This window comes from Lolium perenne, chromosome 5, assembly GCF_019359855.2.
Source record: "Lolium perenne isolate Kyuss_39 chromosome 5, Kyuss_2.0, whole genome shotgun sequence".
Classification (NCBI taxonomy): domain Eukaryota; kingdom Viridiplantae; phylum Streptophyta; class Magnoliopsida; order Poales; family Poaceae; genus Lolium; species Lolium perenne.
This window is the reverse complement of record NC_067248.2, coordinates 186,607,903-186,631,591: the sequence shown is the minus strand read 5'-3', so window position 1 is coordinate 186,631,591 and position 23,689 is coordinate 186,607,903. Positions and strand designations below refer to the sequence as shown.

Sequence of the window (23,689 nt, the reverse complement as noted above, 5' to 3'; positions counted from 1 at the left end):
TGGATTTTTCTGAGTTATGATGGATTTTCTAAATTATTTCAAAGTTTCAGACATTTTCTGTAATTTGAAATAAACTGAAAACAACTAAATGTACCCGGCTAATGTACCCACAGCCATCTAGTGGGCCGCTGGTCCACGTCAGGCGCCACCGTGGCGTCGATGTGGCAGGGAAATGGCTGGCCGACGGCCAGTCGCCGATGGTCGTCGGTGTTCCCGGGTTCCCGCGAGGGCGTGTGTGTGCTCAGTCGAACGAGGGCGACGAGACAAACCTACTGGTGGTGGCGCCGCCTCCAAATGGTCGCCGGAGCTTGGCCGGCGGCGAGACCGAGCGGCAGAGCTCACGGGCCTACGATGCAGGGCATGCTACGGAATGCAATCGAGCGAGCTACGCATGCTAGGAGGATCGGTGGCTCACCGGGGAGCACGCAGGGCTTGACGGCGTGGCTTGCGGTGGTCTGGTTCGCCGGATTTCATGGCGCCGGTCGTCGGAGAGATGAGCTCGGTGAGGATGCTCTGAGGGGTTTCGGCTCGATTCCTCCCGCACCGTGACCATGTCGACCATGGCGGTGCTGATGGTGGTCACGACGAGGTCCGGGGAGGCTCCAAACGACGGCGAGAGGTGGTGGTCTGAGGGTTAGGGTTTCGGCATTGGGGAGAAATTACGCAGAGAGAGAGAGAAACGGAGCTAGGGTTCGTCGTTTAGGGTTAGATACGGCTCCAGTCGCGAGCCTCGTCACGTCGTCGAGGACGGAGGGCTTGCCAGCGCGAGGAGAAGACGAGCACGTCGTCGTGCTGGCCTCCAGTACACGGAGAGGATGAGGACGACCCTCTCCCGATCTTTTGACGAAGGGGTATGGGCTGTGGTTGCTGGGCTGGCTTGTGGGCTGCGGTTTGGGCCGTGTTTCTGGGCTGCTGGTGGGCTGCCACAACCAGGTAAGGTCCAGGTATGCTTTTTCTCCTTTTCTATTTATTTTCTGTTTTGTATTTCTATTTTGAATTCAGATTTGAATTCATATTTAAACTCTTTTCTATTTTGCAGGTATTTCAATATGTTAATTTTATTAAAATCTGGTGTAATAATTATTACACCACTATTTCATTTGAAACAATTATCTTGTATTAGATTGTGTTTATACATATGTGCTTATTCAAAATAGCAATTGGACATGAGTTTATATTTTAATTTTTCTTTTTCTTATGAATTAATTCTGTTGGGATTGATTAATGTTGATACTTGCAACTCAAAGTAATTCAGAGGTTGAATTAGATCTTGGTTTCCATTTGGGAAGTGATCACTTGCATGTTATTTTATGTGCACAATTATGTGTTAATAAATTGGAGATTCTACTAGGAAGGGATTTGATGGCATGATTTTATGTGCTAGATTATTTCTAAGGACTTTATCTCATATTAGAGAATTTGATTACTTGCATATAATTTTATGTGAGCACTTGCTTGTTAAGGTCTTGTGGGTTTTATTATAACTATATTTCAAAGGTAGCACTAGGGTTATATTTAATAGCACCTTGAATTACCTAGAGTAGATATTACTCCCATCATGGTTTGGTCTTAGTTATAATGATAAGTGGTTGATCACCACTTATGGGTTTTAATTATAGGACTTAGCACTAGGTTAATCTTAGGTTCAATAATTGAAGCATAAGATTTAGTTTGTGGCAATTATAGGGTTCTAATGATATTTACCTAATGGCATATGGTTTGGAACTCAAATGTGAACTAGGTCTATAGTTGTGATCACCCAAGTGATGCACCAACTAGGGTTTAGTCTTCCCTATCCATGATAAGGTGGTTACTTGCTTAATAGTTGAGGTTCTCCTTTAGTTACTAAGGACTTGGAAATTAGTTTTATCTTATTCCAATAGATTTCTATTATGTCCTTAATCTATTGTTCAAGTAACGAAAGTAGCTATAATTCTTTTTATAGTTAACTTTGGTTATAATGATGAATGGTTTCTCACCATATATATTATAGGCTTTAACTCTAAGCTTTACTTATGAGCTTATATCTTCTACTTCAAGTTCTTAGGGTTTATGATCACTACACAATTTATAATGATCAAGGTTTGGCTTCCTAAGTTATTACTAGAAATATTTAGATATGGTTGTACCAATTACCCCTCTCACTCCACAAGGAATTGGATTATAATCTAAGGTTCTACTCAAGGAATGATGATGTGATTATCTAAATATGTGGTCTTTCTTAGAATTTCTACCTTGCTATCTTCTGTAGCTTGTTCTTCAGGAATTCTGATAAACCTGCATCTTGTGGCATGCCTCCACCTCCTAGCTGCTTCATCTTGATCCTAACTATTTTATGGAGTGGCTCAATGTGTTGGTCTTCTTGCATCATGGTGCAAGATGATGAGATGAATGAGGTAGAGGGTTCCTTTTATAGGCTTGGGCATGCTCTAATATCATGACACATGGGTGGATGACTCTTGCTTTAATTTGATGAGTAAGGTGCTTGGTTGTCATGCTCTCATCCATAGCAATCCTTTAAGCATGAGGTGGCATAGCTTAGGATTCAAGCTATGTAGATATTTTCATCCTATGTGGCATTGAGATTATCCTCTCATGTGATTTATTTTTGGATAGCCAAGTGGCTTTTGTTACTAAATATCTTGTGAATGATTTTATGCTTGTGGTTGAGTCACTATATCATATGTGGTGGTATTTATATCATTATTGGGATCAATATGTCAAAGATAAGGATTATACCCCAATTTTGAATGATGATATTTGATTTCACCAAGGCATGATCATATGAGTTTCAAAGTACTCATAGTTTATTTTATTCAAATAGTTTGAACTATAATTCGTAATGTAAATGAATTTAGTTTTGTGATATTCCACATATTTAAATAGTTATGATTAAAATAAGAATGTGGGGCTTTTATGCACTTAAGTCCTTGTGTTTTACCATATTTGGTAATTAATTTTAAAGTGAATTCAATTATACCCCAAGTGTAGTTTCTTAACTTTTAAGTGTTAATAACCTAGAGTTTGATTATTATCTATTTGATGGTTATAGGCTTCTCCCATCTCTAGGGTTTAATGATAAGCTTGTGTTGGTGTTGAGTTCCAGAATTACCATGAGGTTCATGGTAAGGACATGGGTTAGTTTTAAGACATGGAGAAGATAAGTGAAGAATGGGTTCTCCATTTATTATTACTTGATTTCCAATTAAATAGATGTTCCTAGGTTATGGCAAGGAATACCATATTAGGATCTTTAATAAGATCAAGTAGTTGATCCTTGATTAATATGTTCTTGTGTTGGTTTTAAATCCATTTGATCTAACCCCTTAGATCAACTTGTCTCTACCCAAAACAAGGTTTTAGGAAAGTCACATTGAGGTTTATAGCACTGGACTTGATGAGCTACTTCAATTCCACCAAGGTCAAGTGAAACTTCAGTTACTGTGACTGTTTTACTTTAAAGCGCGAAAATTCCCCAGATTTTCTATGCATGAATGCAATGCACACATCTGTTTTCTCTATTTTTGTAACCCCAATACCTGGGATATTACAGTCTCTACCCCTTAAACTAAACTTCGTCCTCGAAGTTTGAACTCTCTCACGTTTCCGGAGTGTGGATCTGACTTGTGCAGACTACGACTTTTCTCAAACTCCGTATTGATCTCACTAGATATAATTGAATATATCTCTTGTCCAGATTCTTCCTGGAATCCATTAGGGTTTGTCTCTGAACCATGGTTCTTACTTTGATTCCTTGATTTCTTCCAACTTTATAAACTTGTTTCCTTTCTCATTGAAGATTCAATGATTGAGACTTCTTCTTGTTCTGACAGTCCTAATTGGGGACTAATTGGATAACATTCTCCTATTTGATAAAATAGGTCTTTGTTTTTCCCTTACTACCAAAACTGCAATAATGGTACTTAGTAAGGTATTTACCATGGAAATGGTTTTGATTGTTTATTTTCCTAAGAATGGATTAGACTCCTTTAGTCCATCCAATCATGGTTTATAATTGATACCTATAACTATTTTGGGTTATTTAGGTTCCATGAAAGGGATCATTCTATTAGTCTTTAGTTTTGGTATAGTCAATATCCTTCGGTCTTTGGCCTTCTCAAGCTGTATTTGGTCTATGGTATTTTCTTCATCCAACTTCATTAACCTTAGATTACTTGAGCTATCGAACTGCTGAGTGAATATTACTCACTTTCTCAAGTTATAGTCCACTTCTTACTTCCTCGAGGTATAATTCTCGGCTTCTTGTCTGACATCCTTATGAAAGTAGTGTTCAACAATCTTATGAAAATAAGATTGAACTTCCTCTCAGTTCAGACCTTCTTCATCTATTTTACTCAAAGTATTGAGTCATTGTACATCCAACTCAATATTTACTCTACCCCTTAGAGTTTTCTTATAATCTTCAACTCCTTTTCTTCCAACCATTGGGCTTATGGTTAGAATATTGGTCTAGGTCTAACTTATGGTTTTTACTTCTTCTAAGGTCTCACGAAGAATGTTTGTGGTATATCCACTCAATTGTGGACATCCAATGTGAATCCTTCGACTAAATGATTATAGATCATAGTTATTTGGCTGACAGGATTTTTATTTGTTCACGAACTTTTGTTACAACTAATTAAATCGTGGACTATTTGTAATACCAACTGATACCAACTGTGGTTATTATACCAACTGTGGCTATTTGATATCTAAAAAAATGGATTCTATTATAGGTTCTGATCAACTGGACGAGACATTTTCTACTTTATCTCGCAGTATTGATACTATACCAATTGTGGTCTTCTGATATCAACTATGGTCTTCTTATAACTCCTACAGTTTCATAAATCATCTTCCTTCATTCAGGGTTTATTTTGCAAGAAAACCACTAGCTGACACTATGAATATGGTATCCTAAGTGATTTCCCATGCATTCCCTCTTCCATAATGACTATGGTTCTGTTTCTACGACTTCACCGTCATCATATTTCTCACCTTCATGCTTCCTATGTACTAAAGTACTCCTCTGTTGAGGTAAAGCATGAGTTTAGGTTGGTACTTCCTTCTGAATATTGTGGTTGCTTCCCACAAATTTGTTTCCTTTATCTGATGAACCTTCATCTTGTCTTCAAAATATACATAATTCGTCACTTCCTCACACGAATACCATTACCCTCTAGATCTATAGCATCAAGTTGGAAATTGATATTGCAACATGCATTTGCATATCAAAGTCAAACTTCATGTATGGATCTAGTCAAACAATGAAAATCCAATAAAATCCAAGAAGATTCAGCTTTGTGCTTATAATACACATCATAATAAGCCTGAATATGATTGTTGAGTAAGACATCTCTAAACATCAGGCTGAGATGTGTAGTATAAAACACCACACAATATAGGTTTATATCGTGATACTTAGCACGAATATAGGAAACTCTACTATTTGTCTCAACCTTTACCTTAATTGCACATTTGCAATGAGATAAACTTGAAACAAAGTGGTCTAAGATAGCTAAGGATAACCTAATTTTCTTTGGAAGTACTACTTAACTTCCATTTTTGTTGAGGACTACTTTGTATGATACCACTAGTTCTAATCTAGTGACTCTGAACACATATTTATTAGAATATAGTTCCTATACTTCTTAGCGTTTCTACCATAAGCATATGGTCCTGATGTGCTTGGCACACTTCCCATATTTTTGGAATAGTTCTTGCACTATTGTCAGGCTTCTTATTGTTCTATTCCTAAATGTTGATGATGTTCTATTCCATCGCATAATGATTCTCAAGTGAATCTTATATGATTACTATCCCTACCATGTATGTAGACATATTTTATTCCTATTTCTCTTCCTTATCTCCCATGATTGACTCATCATGGTCTATACTACCTCATATGACTCATAGTTATCACTTACTATCAATTGTTTCACATGTCTAGATAGTTTTACTTACTCATTACTTAACTTAGTCTACATCTTCTATTAGCATATCTTAATTATCTTCATCAATTGATATAACTCCTATTACCAGTCTGGATAACTCTTACTTAATCATAACATATGTTGGTACACATCTTCCACTAGGATATCTTCCTTATGGTTGTATCCTCTCTTTGGACTACCATGTATTGTATACCAACTGTGGTCTACTCATAATTATTTTAGGGTCTTAAAAGTATCCTACATAATTTGAGATTAGCTAGCTAACATTACTTAGGAAATATAGGTAAGAAATGTTGACTCAAGTGTGTCAGGATTATTCTCAAGTGAATATCCATCTCAAGTCATAAGAAGATTTGGTTTAACTAAGACGACTTCCTATAGACACTACCAATCCTATAGGTCTCCTTTGAAGGGTTTTAATCCTAGGGTCAAAGCATTTGCTCTGATACCAACTGTGGTGACCCGGCATACCACTGCATGGTGTAGTATGCAAGTCTGATATAACACCAATGAAACACTGTTCCACTAGTATTATATCGCTCAGAGTGGTACAACAGAAACATATGCGGGTCCAAGGCATGTCTATAGAATTACAACATTGACTCTGTTACATAAGATTATCACAGCCTCCTACTTTACAATGAGGTAAATCTGCACATAAACTCCAGAAGAACGACTCGTAGTCTAATCCTATCACTAACTCTATTTGTAGAGTATTTGACTAGCTATAGAGGCTATAAATAGATTCTAGCTAAGTAGGAGCTAGGTTTAGGAAGCTAGTCCCATTCAATGGCTAAACTAGGTTTTCTCCTTGTTGGATGTGGTATCTGACTCCTCTGACAGGGTTCTGTCTCTTGAAGTAGTTGTTGACTCCTCGGCCTTCGAGTTGCACTGTAGATCCTCCTTCGATGCCTCCATATCTAAGCAGGGGATTTAAGAGTGGGATGAGTACGAGCGTACTCAACAAGTTCATTATAGGAAAGAGGTGTTTAATGCACTAGCTACGACATTAGACCAGAAAGTCTAATACCAATGCAGGTTTTCATAATCATTTCTTCAAGAGATTGCTTTTATTCAGAAGAACTATGTCCGTCAGCCTTCACCGGTTTACTAGAACTTCATGGAGCTCCTTTCCGGCCGCGTTCGCAGTTCCATATCCCGGAACAGGGAGTGACAGGTCACGGTTCTTTACACTCTGCAGAGGTGTGTTGCTTTACCCATAAGAGATCTTAACCTTGGTGCCAACCGGGCGTACTCCCCGTCCACACTTCCTTTGGTGTGAGGCCCGGTATAAGGTCTAGCCAATCATGTTCCTCCGCTACCTCGCACACCCACCCTTTGTTGCATACCCCGACCACAGGTCCTCGTCGGTCCTCTTATACCAATTAAGGATGGACCCCGACCACGACAACAGTTTGGGACTCGTTAACCAAACTCCTTCGCCGGTAGCTGCAACCCATCATAGACCACTTACCGTGGGGAATTAGAATGGGATCCCCACCCCACCGCTTGCCCAACCTGGGTCAAGTGTCTACGGTAAGCGCATCCGTTGATGTACGAGAGGTGGAAACACTTTTGACTACTCCGTCCCACTCCAGATCTTATGGTTAACACGGGTATTACGGCACAAGAATCACTGGCGACATTTGTTGTTTAATCCTAGATGGATATAAACCCGTCCAATGGAACCTCCACCATATCAACACAATCCATGGTTCCATTGCCCACCACATAGTCATATTCATAGTTATGAAAGTAGTGGTTTTGGTTTTTATGCAATAGTGATAACCATATTACTTTGCAAGTAATTTGATAGAAATACTCAAATGACATGAGCAAGTGATGAACTTGCCTTTCTTGACTGCAAGATTATGCAGGCAAGGTCTTCGATACGCAATAACTCCAAATTCTGAAATAGCATCATCGTCCGGTAAGGACGATGTTTAAAAGATTGGCAAGGATGCAATAATGCATAAGTATGAGATGCAATCGCTCTAAGCGTGACCTAACCCCGATGATTAGGATCAGTGAGTTTTAATGATTGGTTTAGGGTGTGTTGCACTTTTTAGAGTGATTCACAAATAGGGTTCTTATTAAGGATTGTTTGCTTGGTATCATAAACAGGTGATGTAATATATCCTAATAATAACACTAATAGCACACAACAATAACATTTGGTATAATCCTAACATGTAATAAATAGTGGTTGGTTTAAGCACTATATAGCATGGTTAATGATTAATTATCATATACTTCAAAAGAATAACTTTTGAAGAACATGTTCTTTAATGAAGAACAAGTATGATAATTAGGTTTGTGGGGTTCTCTGGTTTTCTATGGTTCTAATTGGTTTCTGGAGTAAGTAGTAGATGGATCACAACCAAGTTGGATTCATCAATAATGAGGGCTTGTAAGGTTTTAGTGAAGCATCAGCATCTTAAGCAATTATTGGTTGCTATCATGGGGATATATCTTAGTGGTAATAGATAGCTAGGATTTATAGGTCCTGTTAGGCAGGGTTGATGATGACTCTCTGTTTACTTCAAAAGAATAACTTTTGAAGAACATACTTCTTAAGTAATAAGAAGTATTGCAATTAAGGTTGAGGTTGTCTAGGGTTTGCTATTGGATTCACTAAGTAAGGAATGGTGGTTTCCTAAGTAGGATGTTCAATAATTATCTCACACTAATAGGGTTCAGTGTGTATGGAATAGGATGCACAAAGTGGCCATGTTTGCATTTAGGGTTCATCACAATGGTGTGATGCTAAGTAAGGATATTGGTTTTGATAATAGGAGCTAGGGTTTAGTCTTGGTTGATCCTACTTGATCAACTGGGTTGGATAGGTATGCATACATGGAATACAAAATTATTGATAGTAGGGCTCCTACATTTTATGTGGCATGGCAAGTATTTAATTGCTAATTATAGTTCTATGAATCAAAAGGAAATACATGATCTCATGTTATATCTAGGGTTTAGGTTTTAGAAACAATTTATGGTTCCTATTGATTAATGGAGCTAGTGTTCTTAATGGCATTAGGGTTTTAGAATTCACATGAAATTAAGGAACTACTATTTCATGTAAAATGGAACTAGAGTTTCCTAATTACCATTTAGTTCTTAAGTTAATAACTTCATGATAAGGTTGAAGTTATTAATCACTTTATAATAAACATAAGATTGGATTTGGCATTTTATTATTTTTAAAGAATTAATAATTAAAGTAAGTATTAATTAGGGTTTTAAATCCTCCTAATAAGGATTTAATAAGTTAATAGTAAAGGAAAATTAATTTTAATGTTTTCCTTATTTACTTACTGGTTTTTATTTATTTTAGGAAGTTTTCCTAATTATTGAATTTTAATTGAATTTAGAATTAGTATATAGGGCTTAAAGAACAAGTATTAAATAATTGAATTTTTATTAAAAATATAAATTTCATTTTATATTTTTTATTGGATAGATTTTATTTTTAGGATCATTTTGATATCTCATTTGGATTTTTCTGAGTTATGATGGATTTTCTAAATTATTTCAAAGTTTCAGACATTTTCTGTAATTTGAAATAAACTGAAAACAACTAAATGTACCCGGCTAATGTACCCACAGCCACTGGCTAGTGGGCCAGTGGTCCACGTCAGGCGCCACCGTGGCGTCGATGTGGCAGGGAAATGGCTGGCCGACGGCCAGTCGCCGATGGTCGTCGGTGTTCCCGGGTTCCCGCGAGGGCGTGTGTGTGCTCAGTCGAACGAGGGCGACGAGACAAACCTACTGGTGGTGGCGCCGCCTCCAAATGGTCGCCGGAGCTTGGCCGGCGGCGAGACCGAGCGGCAGAGCTCACGGGCCTACGATGCAGGGCATGCTACGGAATGCAATCGAGCGAGCTACGCATGCTAGGAGGATCAGTGGCTCACCAGGAGCACGCAGGGCTTGACGGCGTGGCTTGCGGTGGTCTGGTTCGCCGGATTTCATGGCGCCGGTCGTCGGAGAGATGAGCTCGGTGAGGATGCTCTGAGGGGTTTCGGCTCGATTCCTCCCGCACCGTGACCATGTCGACCATGGCGGTGCTGATGGTGGTCACGACGAGGTCCGGGGAGGCTCCAAACGACGGCGAGAGGTGGTGGTCTGAGGGTTAGGGTTTCGGCATTGGGGAGAAATTACGCAGAGAGAGAGAGAAACGGAGCTAGGGTTCGTCGTTTAGGGTTATATACGGCTCCAGAAGCGAGCCTCGTCACGTCGTCGAGGACGGAGGGCTTGCCAGCGCGAGGGAGAAGACGAGCACGTCGTCGTGCTGGCCTCCAGTACACGGAGAGGATGAGGACGACCCTCTCCCGATCTTTTGACGAAGGGGTATGGGCTGTGGTTGCTGGGCTGGCTTGTGGGCTGCGGTTTGGGCCGTGTTTCTGGGCTGCTGGTGGGCTGCCACAACCAGGTAAGGTCCAGGTATGCTTTTTCTCCTTTTCTATTTATTTTCTGTTTTGTATTTCTATTTTGAATTCAGATTTGAATTCATATTTAAACTCTTTTCTATTTTGCAGGTATTTCAATATGTTAATTTTATTAAAATCTGGTGTAATAATTATTACACCACTATTTCATTTGAAACAATTATCTTGTATTAGATTGTGTTTATACATATGTGCTTATTCAAAATAGCAATTGGACATGAGTTTATATTTTAATTTTTCTTTTTCTTATGAATTAATTCTGTTGGGATTGATTAATGTTGATACTTGCAACTCAAAGTAATTCAGAGGTTGAATTAGATCTTGGTTTCCATTTGGGAAGTGATCACTTGCATGTTATTTTATGTGCACAATTATGTGTTAATAAATTGGAGATTCTACTAGGAAGGGATTTGATGGCATGATTTTATGTGCTAGATTATTTCTAAGGACTTTATCTCATATTAGAGAATTTGATTACTTGCATATAATTTTATGTGAGCACTTGCTTGTTAAGGTCTTGTGGGTTTTATTATAACTATATTTCAAAGGTAGCACTAGGGTTATATTTAATAGCACCTTGAATTACCTAGAGTAGATATTACTCCCATCATGGTTTGGTCTTAGTTATAATGATAAGTGGTTGATCACCACTTATGGGTTTTAATTATAGGACTTAGCACTAGGTTAATCTTAGGTTCAATAATTGAAGCATAAGATTTAGTTTGTGGCAATTATAGGGTTCTAATGATATTTACCTAATGGCATATGGTTTGGAACTCAAATGTGAACTAGGTCTATAGTTGTGATCACCCAAGTGATGCACCAACTAGGGTTTAGTCTTCCCTATCCATGATAAGGTGGTTACTTGCTTAATAGTTGAGGTTCTCCTTTAGTTACTAAGGACTTGGAAATTAGTTTTATCTTATTCCAATAGATTTCTATTATGTCCTTAATCTATTGTTCAAGTAACGAAAGTAGCTATAATTCTTTTTATAGTTAACTTTGGTTATAATGATGAATGGTTTCTCACCATATATATTATAGGCTTTAACTCTAAGCTTTACTTATGAGCTTATATCTTCTACTTCAAGTTCTTAGGGTTTATGATCACTACACAATTTATAATGATCAAGGTTTGGCTTCCTAAGTTATTACTAGAAATATTTAGATATGGTTGTACCAATTACCCCTCTCACTCCACAAGGAATTGGATTATAATCTAAGGTTCTACTCAAGGAATGATGATGTGATTATCTAAATATGTGGTCTTTCTTAGAATTTCTACCTTGCTATCTTCTGTAGCTTGTTCTTCAGAATTCGATAAACCTGCATCTTGTGGCATGCCTCCACCTCCTAGCTGCTTCATCTTGATCCTAACTATTTTATGGAGTGGCTCAATGTGTTGGTCTTCTTGCATCATGGTGCAAGATGATGAGATGAATGAGGTAGAGGGTTCCTTTTATAGGCTTGGGCATGCTCTAATATCATGACACATGGGTGGATGACTCTTGCTTTAATTTGATGAGTAAGGTGCTTGGTTGTCATGCTCTCATCCATAGCAATCCTTTAAGCATGAGGTGGCATAGCTTAGGATTCAAGCTATGTAGATATTTTCATCCTATGTGGCATTGAGATTATCCTCTCATGTGATTTATTTTTGGATAGCCAAGTGGCTTTTGTTACTAAATATCTTGTGAATGATTTTATGCTTGTGGTTGAGTCACTATATCATATGTGGTGGTATTTATATCATTATTGGGATCAATATGTCAAAGATAAGGATTATACCCCAATTTTGAATGATGATATTTGATTTCACCAAGGCATGATCATATGAGTTTCAAAGTACTCATAGTTTATTTTATTCAAATAGTTTGAACTATAATTCGTAATGTAAATGAATTTAGTTTTGTGATATTCCACATATTTAAATAGTTATGATTAAAATAAGAATGTGGGGCTTTTATGCACTTAAGTCCTTGTGTTTTACCATATTTGGTAATTAATTTTAAAGTGAATTCAATTATACCCCAAGTGTAGTTTCTTAACTTTTAAGTGTTAATAACCTAGAGTTTGATTATTATCTATTTGATGGTTATAGGCTTCTCCCATCTCTAGGGTTTAATGATAAGCTTGTGTTGGTGTTGAGTTCCAGAATTACCATGAGGTTCATGGTAAGGACATGGGTTAGTTTTAAGACATGGAGAAGATAAGTGAAGAATGGGTTCTCCATTTATTATTACTTGATTTCCAATTAAATAGATGTTCCTAGGTTATGGCAAGGAATACCATATTAGGATCTTTAATAAGATCAAGTAGTTGATCCTTGATTAATATGTTCTTGTGTTGGTTTTAAATCCATTTGATCTAACCCCTTAGATCAACTTGTCTCTACCCAAAACAAGGTTTTAGGAAAGTCACATTGAGGTTTATAGCACTGGACTTGATGAGCTACTTCAATTCCACCAAGGTCAAGTGAAACTTCGATTCTTTGTATTTGTTTTACTTTAAAGCGCGAAAATTCCCCAGATTTTCTATGCATGAATGCAATGCACACATCTGTTTTCTCTATTTTTGTAACCCCAATACCTGGGATATTACAATTACTTGAGATCACCCACTGTCGAAGACACTCAGAGGATCCTTGCAACAAATGAAGCTAGAGGTTTTCCAGGGATGCTTGGAAGCATTGACTGCATGCATTGGCAATGGAAGAACTGTCCGTTTGCGTGGCAGGGAATGTACAAGGGTCACAAAAAAGGCTGCACTGTGATACTTGAAGCAGTGGCTACCCATGATCTTTGGATTTGGCACTCTTTCTTTGGTATGCCTGGATCCAACAATGACATCAACGTCCTAAACTGCTCCCCGGTCTTTTCCAAGCTTGTTGAGGGTCATGCTCCCCCGGTGGACTATGTGATCAATGGTCGGCACTACAACAAAGGATACTACCTTGCAGACGGTATCTATCCAAAGTGGGCAACATTTGTGAAGACGATCTCCAACCCTAGCACCCCCAAACTTTGCGAGTTTGTCAAGAAACAAGAAGCTTGCCGAAAAGACGTCGAGCGAGCATTTGGTGTCCTACAGCAGAGATTTGCTGTCGTCCGGTTCCCCGCTATGACTTGGTCCAAAGATCAGATGTGGGAGGTGATGAACTGCTGTGTGTGCCTACACAACATGATTATTGAAGATGAGCGAAAGCATCCGGTTCCTCTGGCTGAGCAACAAGCACCATATGAGAGAGAGGGTCCTCTTGCACAGCCTAATCACCAGGTGCCTCCATCATGGGCCGCCTTCATTGCTATGCGCCAGGAGATTCGAGACTCTACAATGCACCAGCTGCAAGATGATCTGGTGGAGCACATATGGAGGCTCCGAGGCAACGCCAACGCCGACGCCAACTAGTCTGTCTTAATTTGTTTGAAAAATTGTGAAATTTGTGTGCTTCATTTGTTTCACCACTTGTTAAACATTGTACTGTAATCGCCGAATTTGTTTCAGCAATTTTCGTCCTCTTGTTTGCCCAACTTGTTAAATTTTATGTTGAATTTGTTTGAAATATGTCAAATGGTCGAGGTTGGGGGTTTCCTGCCGGGGGGACGGCTGGAACTTCGGCGCTCCCCACGCCAAATCTTCATCCAATCCGGACGAAAATTTCGCCGGATTTGGGCGTGGGGAGCGCCAACGAGTGGGGATGCTCTAAGCCTCTGGGACTGACGGGTAGGCAGAAGATAAAGTCGACTTCTGCCACGTCACGACGTCATGTCAGGTTCTCCCTCATCCTATGCTAGGGCCAGTGTATTAGGGCACCTCCAACGGGCCGACGCATTTCGGACGTCTAAAATATCTGTTTGCGTCGGCCCACGGACGCGATGTGGCCCAGGGCGACAGTTTGCGTCTGGGGTACCTCCAGCGGTGCGGACGCATTTTTTAACCGGGGACAGCGTCAACCTCGCTAATGTCGTTTTACGTCCCGTCGACGACTGCCGCCGGCGATTAACTGTTCCCACGCGACGACGATCGTTCCCGCGCTTGCCCAATACATTGGCAAGTTCCGCCGGTGTTTCGCGCGCGCGGGAAACGCCCTGCGCGCCAACGCCATTTCCCGCCCCACTGTGGCTATATATGGTGGACACCGGCGGGGGGCGACGGGCACACCTCAAGCTATCATCCATCCATGGCCAACCACATAAATTGGGAGCACGTTGTTCACATGTGCCGCCAGCTCCACCCGGAGGAGGAGGAGGTAGCCGCTGCCGGCGTTGAGGCCCAGCAGCTGGACCTGGAGGTGGCGGCGGCGGAGGCGGAGGTCGCGGAGGCGGAGGCGGCAGAGCACGCGGAAGAGCGCCTCGCGGCGACCAGGGCGGAGATCGCCAACGCCATGGACGAGCTCGCCGACGCCAGGGCCGAGCTCGCGGAGGCGCGGGCGGCCATCGCGGCCCCTCCGGCCGACGCCGTCATCCACGACATCGCGGACGACGACGTCCCCGTGCCCATGCGCTTCGAGTGCGCCGGCGACCAGCGGATTCTGCTCGCGTTCTTCGAGTCCCTGGCTGGGGACGCCAGCGCCGTCAGGCTTGGGTGGCGGAGGAGGAAGCCCGCAGCTATGCGATGGCCATGGCTCGGGGGTTAATGTGCTCCGACCTGGACTCGCTCCAGCGTAGGGGCCCTTCTCTCGCGCGGGTCAAGCAGGAGAACCGCGAGCTGGAGGCCGCCATTGCCGCCAGGGACGAAGCGGTGGTGGCGGCGGCTAGGGACAGGGCCCGCTTCGTCGCCGACATGGCGGCGATCCAGGCGGCGGTCCAGGCGAACGAGGACGCGGCGGCGGAGGACGAGGAGGCCCGGGCGGCGGCGGTCCATGCGGCGTCGGAGGAGGAGGAGGCCCGGGCGACGGCGGAGGCGGCGGCTACCAAGGTGGCCATTGCCCAGGTGACGACCCTGTGGGACAACTCCCTGGCTGAGGCCCTCGAAAGCCGCAGGAGGCAGGACGAGATGTCCAGTCTTCGGCGTGCGCGGCGCGTGGAGTGCGCGAAGCGCTCCCGCTTCGACGACGGCGCCGGCCCTTCCGGCGGCCAGTAGTAGGGCGCACGACTGCGAGTAACCGAGGCTGGTGTAGGCCGCGCGACGGCGAGTAGGTACGGCCGTTGTAGTTTTAGGTTAACTCGACTAACCATCTCTGTAAAGATGGTCCTTTTGGCCAATCAATAGTAATGAAAAAATCTTTTGCTTACCTAGTCACTACCGACCGGGCCCGGATGTACCCAACACGGACAGATTCAGCGACCGCCGAGCATCCGCGGAGACGCAAACCTGGCGCATATTTGGGCCAGGTTTGCGTCTCCGCGGACGGCCTGGTCACTTTGCGTCGCCCCGGTGAAAGTGGTGTCAGACGTATTTCCGGTAACGGCGGACGAAAACGGTCGCTCAACATCCGTTGCGTCGCGCCGCTGGAGATGCCCTTACTAGTTAGTGCCACAGCCACCCAGTAAAAAATGCAGTGCATGCTGTTAATTGAAAATTAGAAGCCGTGAATTTTGGACATGACCAATCAAAAATTCAATTCTGTTATATGCTTCCTCCACCTAGAAAATATACTTTTAATTGTTCAATAGTTCAAAAAAAAGGGATTTCGCTTGTACATCTCGAGAATCTATGTGGGTTCATACGGTTTTGTGAAACCGATATTTTTTAAGGTCGGTGTAAAAGAACAAAACATGTCTCACAAAAAACTTTACTTTCAGCACCATCTTTTTTCTTTTACACAGCCCAAACGATACGTTGATCCTTTTATGGAAAGACTATATGAGCATGTAGCAAATAAAGATATACATGTGATCTTTTTGGCATTTCACAATGTATCAAAGATGTCCATGAGCCTAAATAAACATCACTGTCATAGCCAATGTGCTATAAATACAGTATAAGAGTATATCTGAACACTGAACTGACATCATCGGAGAAATGAAGAAACCAGAAGAAGAAAAAAAGGAATGAGACAATGAAAAGGAGGAGGGAAGCAGGAAAACGGAGCACTATTTAGTATATACTAGATACAACAAAATTTAGGTAAATTTAAATCATGTTTTGTAAGACAGAGGGAGTACTTCAAATAAAAACAATAAACGAGCAGATAAGCATCAAGCCTCTTCGCACGTCATCGTGCACACAAATGCAGAACCGTATTATGTCATGTCATGCCCGTTTTCTCCGGCCGTTGCGACCCTGCTTTCAGGGCTTCAACTGTACCGCATATACCTGATATGCAAAAAAAAAAGAAGTTAGTCAGATAGCCATTATTTCCGCAACAATGATTTAAAGCAGTTTGATCCACCAAGATGATAATACTATAAAAAAAACCCTGAAAAAGGCTTGGTAGCAAAGTGCTAATGGCCGTACTAACAATCACTGCTTATCCCTTGTCACTTCAATTGTAGACTGAGAAATGAGAATGTGTATGCGAGGGAGTTCTTCATGCTCTGTCCATGTTTTTTTGGTACAAAAAAAAAACATGCGAGAAAACTTCCACAATAGTGCTCCACCATTCTCAGCTGCAGCTTTCTCTCTCAGTATATTTTTTCTGCCTGCAGCTCAGCCTCAGCTCAGCTTCAGTCCCTCGTGAGCTGAAACTCCCTCATCGCCGAGACCTTTTTCCCTTCACCACATTTAACGCCACCACCACCACCACCTCCGCCTGCTGAAACGGCAACTTCGTGACCTCCTGCTCCTCCCACTACATCTCTCCCTCCCCAGAGCAGAGCAGAGCTCACACCACTACCTCGTCCGCTGGTGGTGGAAGCGCGGCGGCCGGGGTTGCGCGCGCGCGCGATGGGCAACTGCCAGGCGGCGGAGGCGGCGGAGGTCATCGTCCAGCACCCCGGCGGCAAGGTGGAGCGCCTCTACTGGCCCACCCCGGCCGCCGACGTCATGAAGTCCAACCCGGGCCACTACGTCGCGCTCGTCATCCTCCGCCTCTCGCCCGACGACAAGGCGCTCACGGGCGCGGAGGCCGCCGCCGCCGGAGCCGGCGCGGCAAAGATCACGCGGGTCAAGCTCCTCAAGCCCAAGGACACGCTCCACCTCGGCCAGGTCTACCGCCTCATCACCGCGCAAGGTTCGTCACTCCTCCTCCTCCTTGTCCCCATGCAGTGGGCGCTCGCTCCTGCGCGCGCCTGGATTCGCCCGTCCGCTGCAGCAGTATATGGTTTTAACTGAATGGTCCGATTGTTTCGTGTCGTGCTGCGCAGAGGTGACGAAGGCGCTCAAGGCGAGGAAGAACGACAAGATGCGGCGGTGCGAGGCCATCAAGCAGCAGCACGAGCAGCTCCGGCGCGGCGCCGGCGCCGGCACGGAGCAGGGCGGCGCCTGCGAGAAGGTCAGTGCCTCTCTCTCCATTCTCCCGGTGATAAAATATCTTCCTATCTGCAAGAGTCACTTTGCTGATGCGTGCTCTGCCTCCTCAGGACGCGAAGCGGGACGGCAAGGACCGGCACCGGAGCCCCGGCGGCGGCATCGCGCAGGCGCAGCCGCAGCCGGCCGGGAGCGGCAGGGGCCGGAACTGGCGGCCGTCGCTGCAGAGCATCTCCGAAGCAGCGGCCGCTGGCCAGAGCAGCAGCACCGGCAGCATCTCTGAATCCGCCGCGAGCTGATTGCCGGATTAGCAGACTGCTTTTCTCCTTTCTTTTTCTTCTTTTATTTTCCTAGTATAAAGCGCTTGGAGTCGGGACCTACCAGAACAAAAAACTTGTAAAAATCAGAGCAGCAATAGGAAGCTTGTTTCGTCTCTCGTGTAGCAATTGCCATGGTGAAAGTGAAACTGTGACAGTGGTTTCGATGGAGTGGCTTGCAACGTCGCAGTCCCAGAGCCCCGTGTGGCGCGCAGGAATTCCTCCCCAACCTCGCAATCTCGATGCTCTGTAGGAACGGAAGAATTTCTCCCAGTTCATGTCAACATCGCAATCTCGATGCTCCAGTTTGTAACGCAGAAACTTCGCCAATTGGCATGGCGAAAACTAAGAGCATCTAGCTCTCCAGCCGCGCCCCCAAACTTTTAAAAACTATTTTTTATTTTAGTATATACAAGAACTATGTAGGTTAAATAATGCTGCTAATATTCAAAACGGTGCAACATACACAAATTACGTATAAAAACTTCGAAAAATAAAAAATTACATATAAAAATTTAAACTACTTCTTCTTTGATGGCCGTGCCTCGTCTTCACGGTGGCGCTTCCTGCTCGTCACCTCTTCCGAAGAGGCGGTGCCGTCCGACGCATTGGATGAACTTGTGTCCTCATCATCGTCGACGGAGCTCGCCAGCTGCGTCTTCGGCTTCGGTTTCACCTCCGCCTTCGCTCGGGCCGCCACCGCCTCCTCAGCCTCTTCCTCCTCCTCCTTCTCCTCCTCCTCCTCCTCCTCCTCCTCCTCCTCCTCCTCCTCGGCCTCCCATTCCTCGCTGTTGTCCGGCGGCGGGGATCATCGCCGCTGCTGGGTGTGCGGACTCTGTCCCACCAATGGCGCCATCCTGGAGACTTGCCCTTGCTATCGGTGTCTGATGGAAGCCCAAAGAGGTCGCTCATCGTGAGAAGCTTGGATGAATGGCGTCCGGTTGAAGATCCGAAAGCGTCTACGTACGGGTCTTATTGAGCGCGGATGAACGGCAGCGCAGATATCGAAGAGATCGGCGGTTGCTCTCCCGCAGAGTTCGCGCTCCGTTTCGGAGATTCGCGCGTCGATCAACGCGGTTGCCAATGCGACGGTTCCACTTCCCGGCAACTGCATCCTCCCTAGGTAGGCGGCGGTAGAGTGCCCATCCGTGAGTCAGAGCATCCCCAGCCGTTGGAGGCCCCCGGGGCACAATCCGGATGGAAATTGACCGGATGGAAATTGATCCGGATTGGAAGTTTTTTGGCATGGGGAGCAACGATTTTCTAGCCGTTTTCCCCCACACGGCTGCCCAGTTTTTGGCTAATCTCACTGACACGCGGGCCAGAGCGCAGAGTTTGCTCTATCCGGAGACCTCGGCAGCACCCCGGAAAACCGAGGATAGCCTGGGGAGTCCGAACGGATTTAGGTCTAAATTCGAACGAAAACGAGAAGCTGGGGGCGTGACTGGGTCATTTTCGTCCATCCGGATTAAAAAAAGGGTCATGGGGGCGTTCCTGGGGAGATGGCTGGAGATGCTCTCACTGACGCGTTGGTCCCGCCACGCCTCGCCTCGCATTTCGGTGTGCCCGGCGTGCCCCGAGCGTCCCCTGTGTAGCGGGAACAGGCTCGGGACGCCGGACACCGTATCGAACCGCGCCGGACAAAAAGAGACTTTATGGGACGCGACTGAAAATGTTTTTTTTGTCTGGCGCATCCTAAAACCCTTTGAGGGACGCTTTGGGGACGCGACTAGAGATGTTCTGAAGTCATTAGCCTGCAAAATCAGCTTCGATTAGGAAGGCAGCGTCCAAACAAAATGCTGTCTACACTTGCAAAATCATCAGATTTGCATGTATTTTGGTGATCGGCTGGAATCAGACTATGCTAGTGTTATCACTGATACCCCCAGTTTGCATTACTTTGGCGACCCAGTTCTGCCCTGCACCACGCTGCAAAACCACCATCTTTGCACATAATTTTGGCAGTCCGCTCGAGTGAAATCATGCTGGTTCTATCGCTGATATAGTGCCCATACTGGCATATTCTTCATCGGGGCATCTCCAGCGGTGCGACGCATTTCGAACGTCTAAACGGACGCATCGTGTCCGTTTGCGTCGGCACAAATGGTCGAAATCGTCTGGACGTCCGTTTAAGTCGGGGTGGTCCAGCGGCACGACGCATAATTTTTTTTCATTCATGAAGCCATAATAAAAAAAGATAAATAAGCCATAAAGGCGTGCTAAAAGTAGGTGCTGCCTACTGGTCGTCGTCGCTGACGAGGTCAATGAACTCCGGCGTCGGCCATGGAAGTTTGTACGCCGGCGGCGGAGGAGGTACGGCCGCATGGGCAGGAGGCTATGGCCAGGGATCCCACGCCGGAGCAGCAGGCGGAGCGCGGTCGTTGGAACGCGTCGGCGTGGCCGGAGGAGTCGCCGGCCTCCCCTGCGCGAGCGCTGACTCGCGGAGCTGGATTGCGAGCCCGTCCCACAAAGCGAGCTCGTTGAGCTCGTCCTGCTCGCTGTTGGCCAGTGCCATGGCAATGGCCTCCTCCTCAGAAATGTCCGGCGGCTGGGTCTCCGGATCCCACGTCGGCCTGCCGTCATCGTGGTCGTAGTGTGCCATGTTCACGTCCTCGTCCTCGTCTTCGTCCTTGTCCTCGTCGGCGTCCTCGTCCGTGTCCTCCTGGTCGTTCTCTTCTTCTTCTGCGGCGATCTCGCGCTCGAAGTAGTCTACATCGCCGAGGTAGCCAGCGCGGCGGCGCGCGTCGAACTCCCACGACCAGAATGAAATCCAGTTGTAGGAGTTCAACGAGTACGCCGGATCCTCCCGTAGATCCGACGGCAAGATCGCTCGACGGCGGCGCACCTCGTCCCGCCGCTCTCGGCCCTCGCGCGGCACGGGGGGAACCGGCACGCGCCTCGAGTTGAGGTATCAGCCCCCTCCCGCCAAGTTCGCATCCGGCCATGGTACCGGCCGGTTTTCCTCCCATAGCTGCCGCGCAAAGTCGACGCGGACGTACCGGCCGACCCGTGCCTTCTTGCCGGATCGCGAGCCGCTAGACTCGTGGTCGTTCTTGGTCTTGCGGAACGGCCATCATTTCTTCCCCATGGCGCCGGTGGGGTGGATAGTGTGGGATGTGCCAATGGTTTGGTCGGGGAAATAGCCGCCGGCAGCGTCCCTTTAAGAGACTCGGACGCCATCTCGCATTCAATGGCCTGCCACTACAACGCCGCCTAGCTGCGCACGCTCGCGGAAGCCGAGGCGCGCCATTAACGCGGCCCTGCAAAGGCTGCAGCGCGCCGGCCGCAAGTAATGCCGCGGAAGACGAAGCAGTTGTGTCCCTGCCAGGCGGGCCCGTGCCAGGACCGAGCGGACACTTTGTGCGTCCGCTCAGCTTCCGTGGAGACGCAAACCTGACGCATATTTAGGTCAGGTTTGCGTCTCCGTGGACTGCCCGGTCACTATGCGTCGCCCCGCTGGAGGTAGTGCCAGACGCATTTCCGGTCACGACGCCGTTTGTGTCGCGCCGCTGGAGATGCCCTCAGGAACTGCACGATGTTCTAGACGATGAGCTCAACCAATTTTGAATTTTCAGAAGGTTACCACTACCCAGTGTCAGGTGCCGGGCACATGCGTTTCAGTGTTTCAGGGCGTATAAAACTCGGCGGCCCAGGACAACACACAGCAACAACACTGCTGGTGATTCTGATGTTTTAGCTTAAGACAATGTTGCTAACTAATTAAGCTGGACCAGTGACAGTAATCCAGTCCACTTGGACTGACTCCTCGGCGATGCCATTGCCAGCCCGGACAGTCGCCGTCCAACGATACCTGCCAGTGAAGCTCCAGCCGGCCTCCCTCCCTGTAGGCAGTAGCGATCATCCCCGGCGCCGCACGTGTGGCTCTGCGCATCGACGCTGCTTCGCCGGCCGCCCAACGCTGCTGCGCTCTCGGGATCCGGCCTCGGCTGCACGCTGCACGAGGGTCAGTCTGCATTTGGAACAACATATAACTGAAACTGAAGCTGGCTGAAGCTAATAAAGAATTTGCTGATCGTACTGAGATCCGGATCCACAGGCCATGGCAAGTGCAGCAGGCCACTGATCATGCTTAGTTTAGCTCAGGAGGCCAATCCTAAGCTCTTAAAACAGTATCATAGATGTTCTCTATGATTACCTACATTTTTGCCAGTGGTGCATCCAATTATCTCTTATCCAGCTGGTAATTTCTGGTAGTGCCTGGTCCCTGGGATGTTCCAGATCCAGATCTTACAGTTGCATGCATGGTTGGGGCGATTAATTGATGCAATCTGGTCTTGTGATCCATGCATCGATCTTGGCTCATGATTAAGTGAAGTGGCCAAAGCCTGATTAGCAGCAGCGGCGAGCGTGCTGAAAAGGCAATGTGCCGTATCATTATTCAGAGGAAAGTACAAACTTTCTTGACCAACAAAATCACTCAAACCGGTGCCGGAGATTGCGAGAGAAAATAAAAGGAAAGCAAGAAGAGGACTCGGGAGTAGAGGATTGTACTACAAGCAGTAGAAGGTAATATAGTTGAGCATATAAACATCATGATCAGGTACCATTAGATGAGATGTTGACGATGTAACTGAAACTAGAGCTCCCCAGTCCACACAGCACATACAAAAGCCCCATTAACACCTCCACTACAATCAGCAACTAAGCATCTAAAACTGCTGGTAATCATAGCTAGTAACTGAACACAGCATGCATCCCCTAAAATCATCTGAACAAAGGCGCATTTCTCGTTTTTGAATTCTGCATCTCCTTCCAAAAACTAAGAAAAGGCCACATCAGAAGGGTAAAATGTTTGAGCCATAGCTCGTAGGGTACGACAGAATCAAATTGTAATGGGTAAATTGGAAAAGGGTCTTACATGGAAGATTATGAGCACTTAGTCATTTGAGATGTGGAAGTGTGATAGAACTCAAGACATGGCTCTATGTTTGATATTATAATTGTTGCTTCAAATGCCACATGCATTTTAGCGACTCGAGCTTCATGAACATGATAACCTTATCCATCAAGCGGTTGTCTGCTTGGGGACGACTCCGGACAAGCAAGAATATGAGCTTGGAGAAATTCATTAGTGCATTTTTAAAGCATATTTACCTTATGTTTTTTCATTAGTAGTGGTAGAATTTTTGCATTTTATGGTGCTAGCGCGCACCTTTTATGCTTGTTTCCATAGGATTGCAAATAATGAATGTATTGATGAACGTATCATTCGGAGCTATCATATTGGATATAAATTTGATATTTTTGAAGTGATACAATTTAAATGATTTTCCACGCACTTGGGATGAAAGGGCGTCGCGAGAGGCTACTCCATAAGGTTTAATGACTACCGGTATGGGCAGGGCCCGCCCGTACCACGTGTCCGTACCATGTGGCACCGAGTCCGCCTCGTCAAACAATTTCACTACGGTAAAACGGATCTGAGATCCGACATTCAAATCCACCAGAAATCATAGAAACCTCACATGCGGACGGGATCTAGAAGGGGAACTTGTAGAGGGCATCATCCTTGCTTCTACACACATCATTGGAAGACAAAGCATCATCTCCTCCATCATCAACCGCTTCATCTTCATCACCATCTCATCTTGTTGTA

At 45.2% G+C, this 23,689-nt stretch overlaps 1 protein-coding gene across 1 annotated transcript; it reads left to right on the top strand.

The window, feature by feature from the left end:
• The first annotated feature begins 16,987 nt into the window (after positions 1-16,987).
• On the top strand, positions 16,988-18,239 carry LOC127301231 (uncharacterized). The gene is made up of 3 exons (XM_051331447.1): positions 16,988-17,519; positions 17,653-17,780; positions 17,869-18,239. The coding sequence occupies exons 1-3, from the start codon at positions 17,234-17,236 to the stop codon at positions 18,052-18,054; spliced, it is 600 nt and encodes a 199-aa protein (XP_051187407.1). The 5' UTR covers positions 16,988-17,233; the 3' UTR covers positions 18,055-18,239.
• The last annotated feature ends 5,450 nt before the right edge of the window (positions 18,240-23,689 follow it).

What these genes read in the sequence shown, in the direction of transcription:
- LOC127301231 (XM_051331447.1), top strand. Translation starts at nt 17,234, where the DNA reads ATGGGCAACTGCCAGGCGGCGGAGGCGGCGGAGGTCATCGTCCAGCAC. An exon ending in CCGCCTCATCACCGCGCAAG is followed by an intron (nt 17,520 to 17,652) that starts GTTCGTCACTCC and finishes CGTGCTGCGCAG; the next exon opens with AGGTGACGAAGGCGCTCAAG. An exon ending in AGGGCGGCGCCTGCGAGAAG is followed by an intron (nt 17,781 to 17,868) that starts GTCAGTGCCTCT and finishes CTGCCTCCTCAG; the next exon opens with GACGCGAAGCGGGACGGCAA.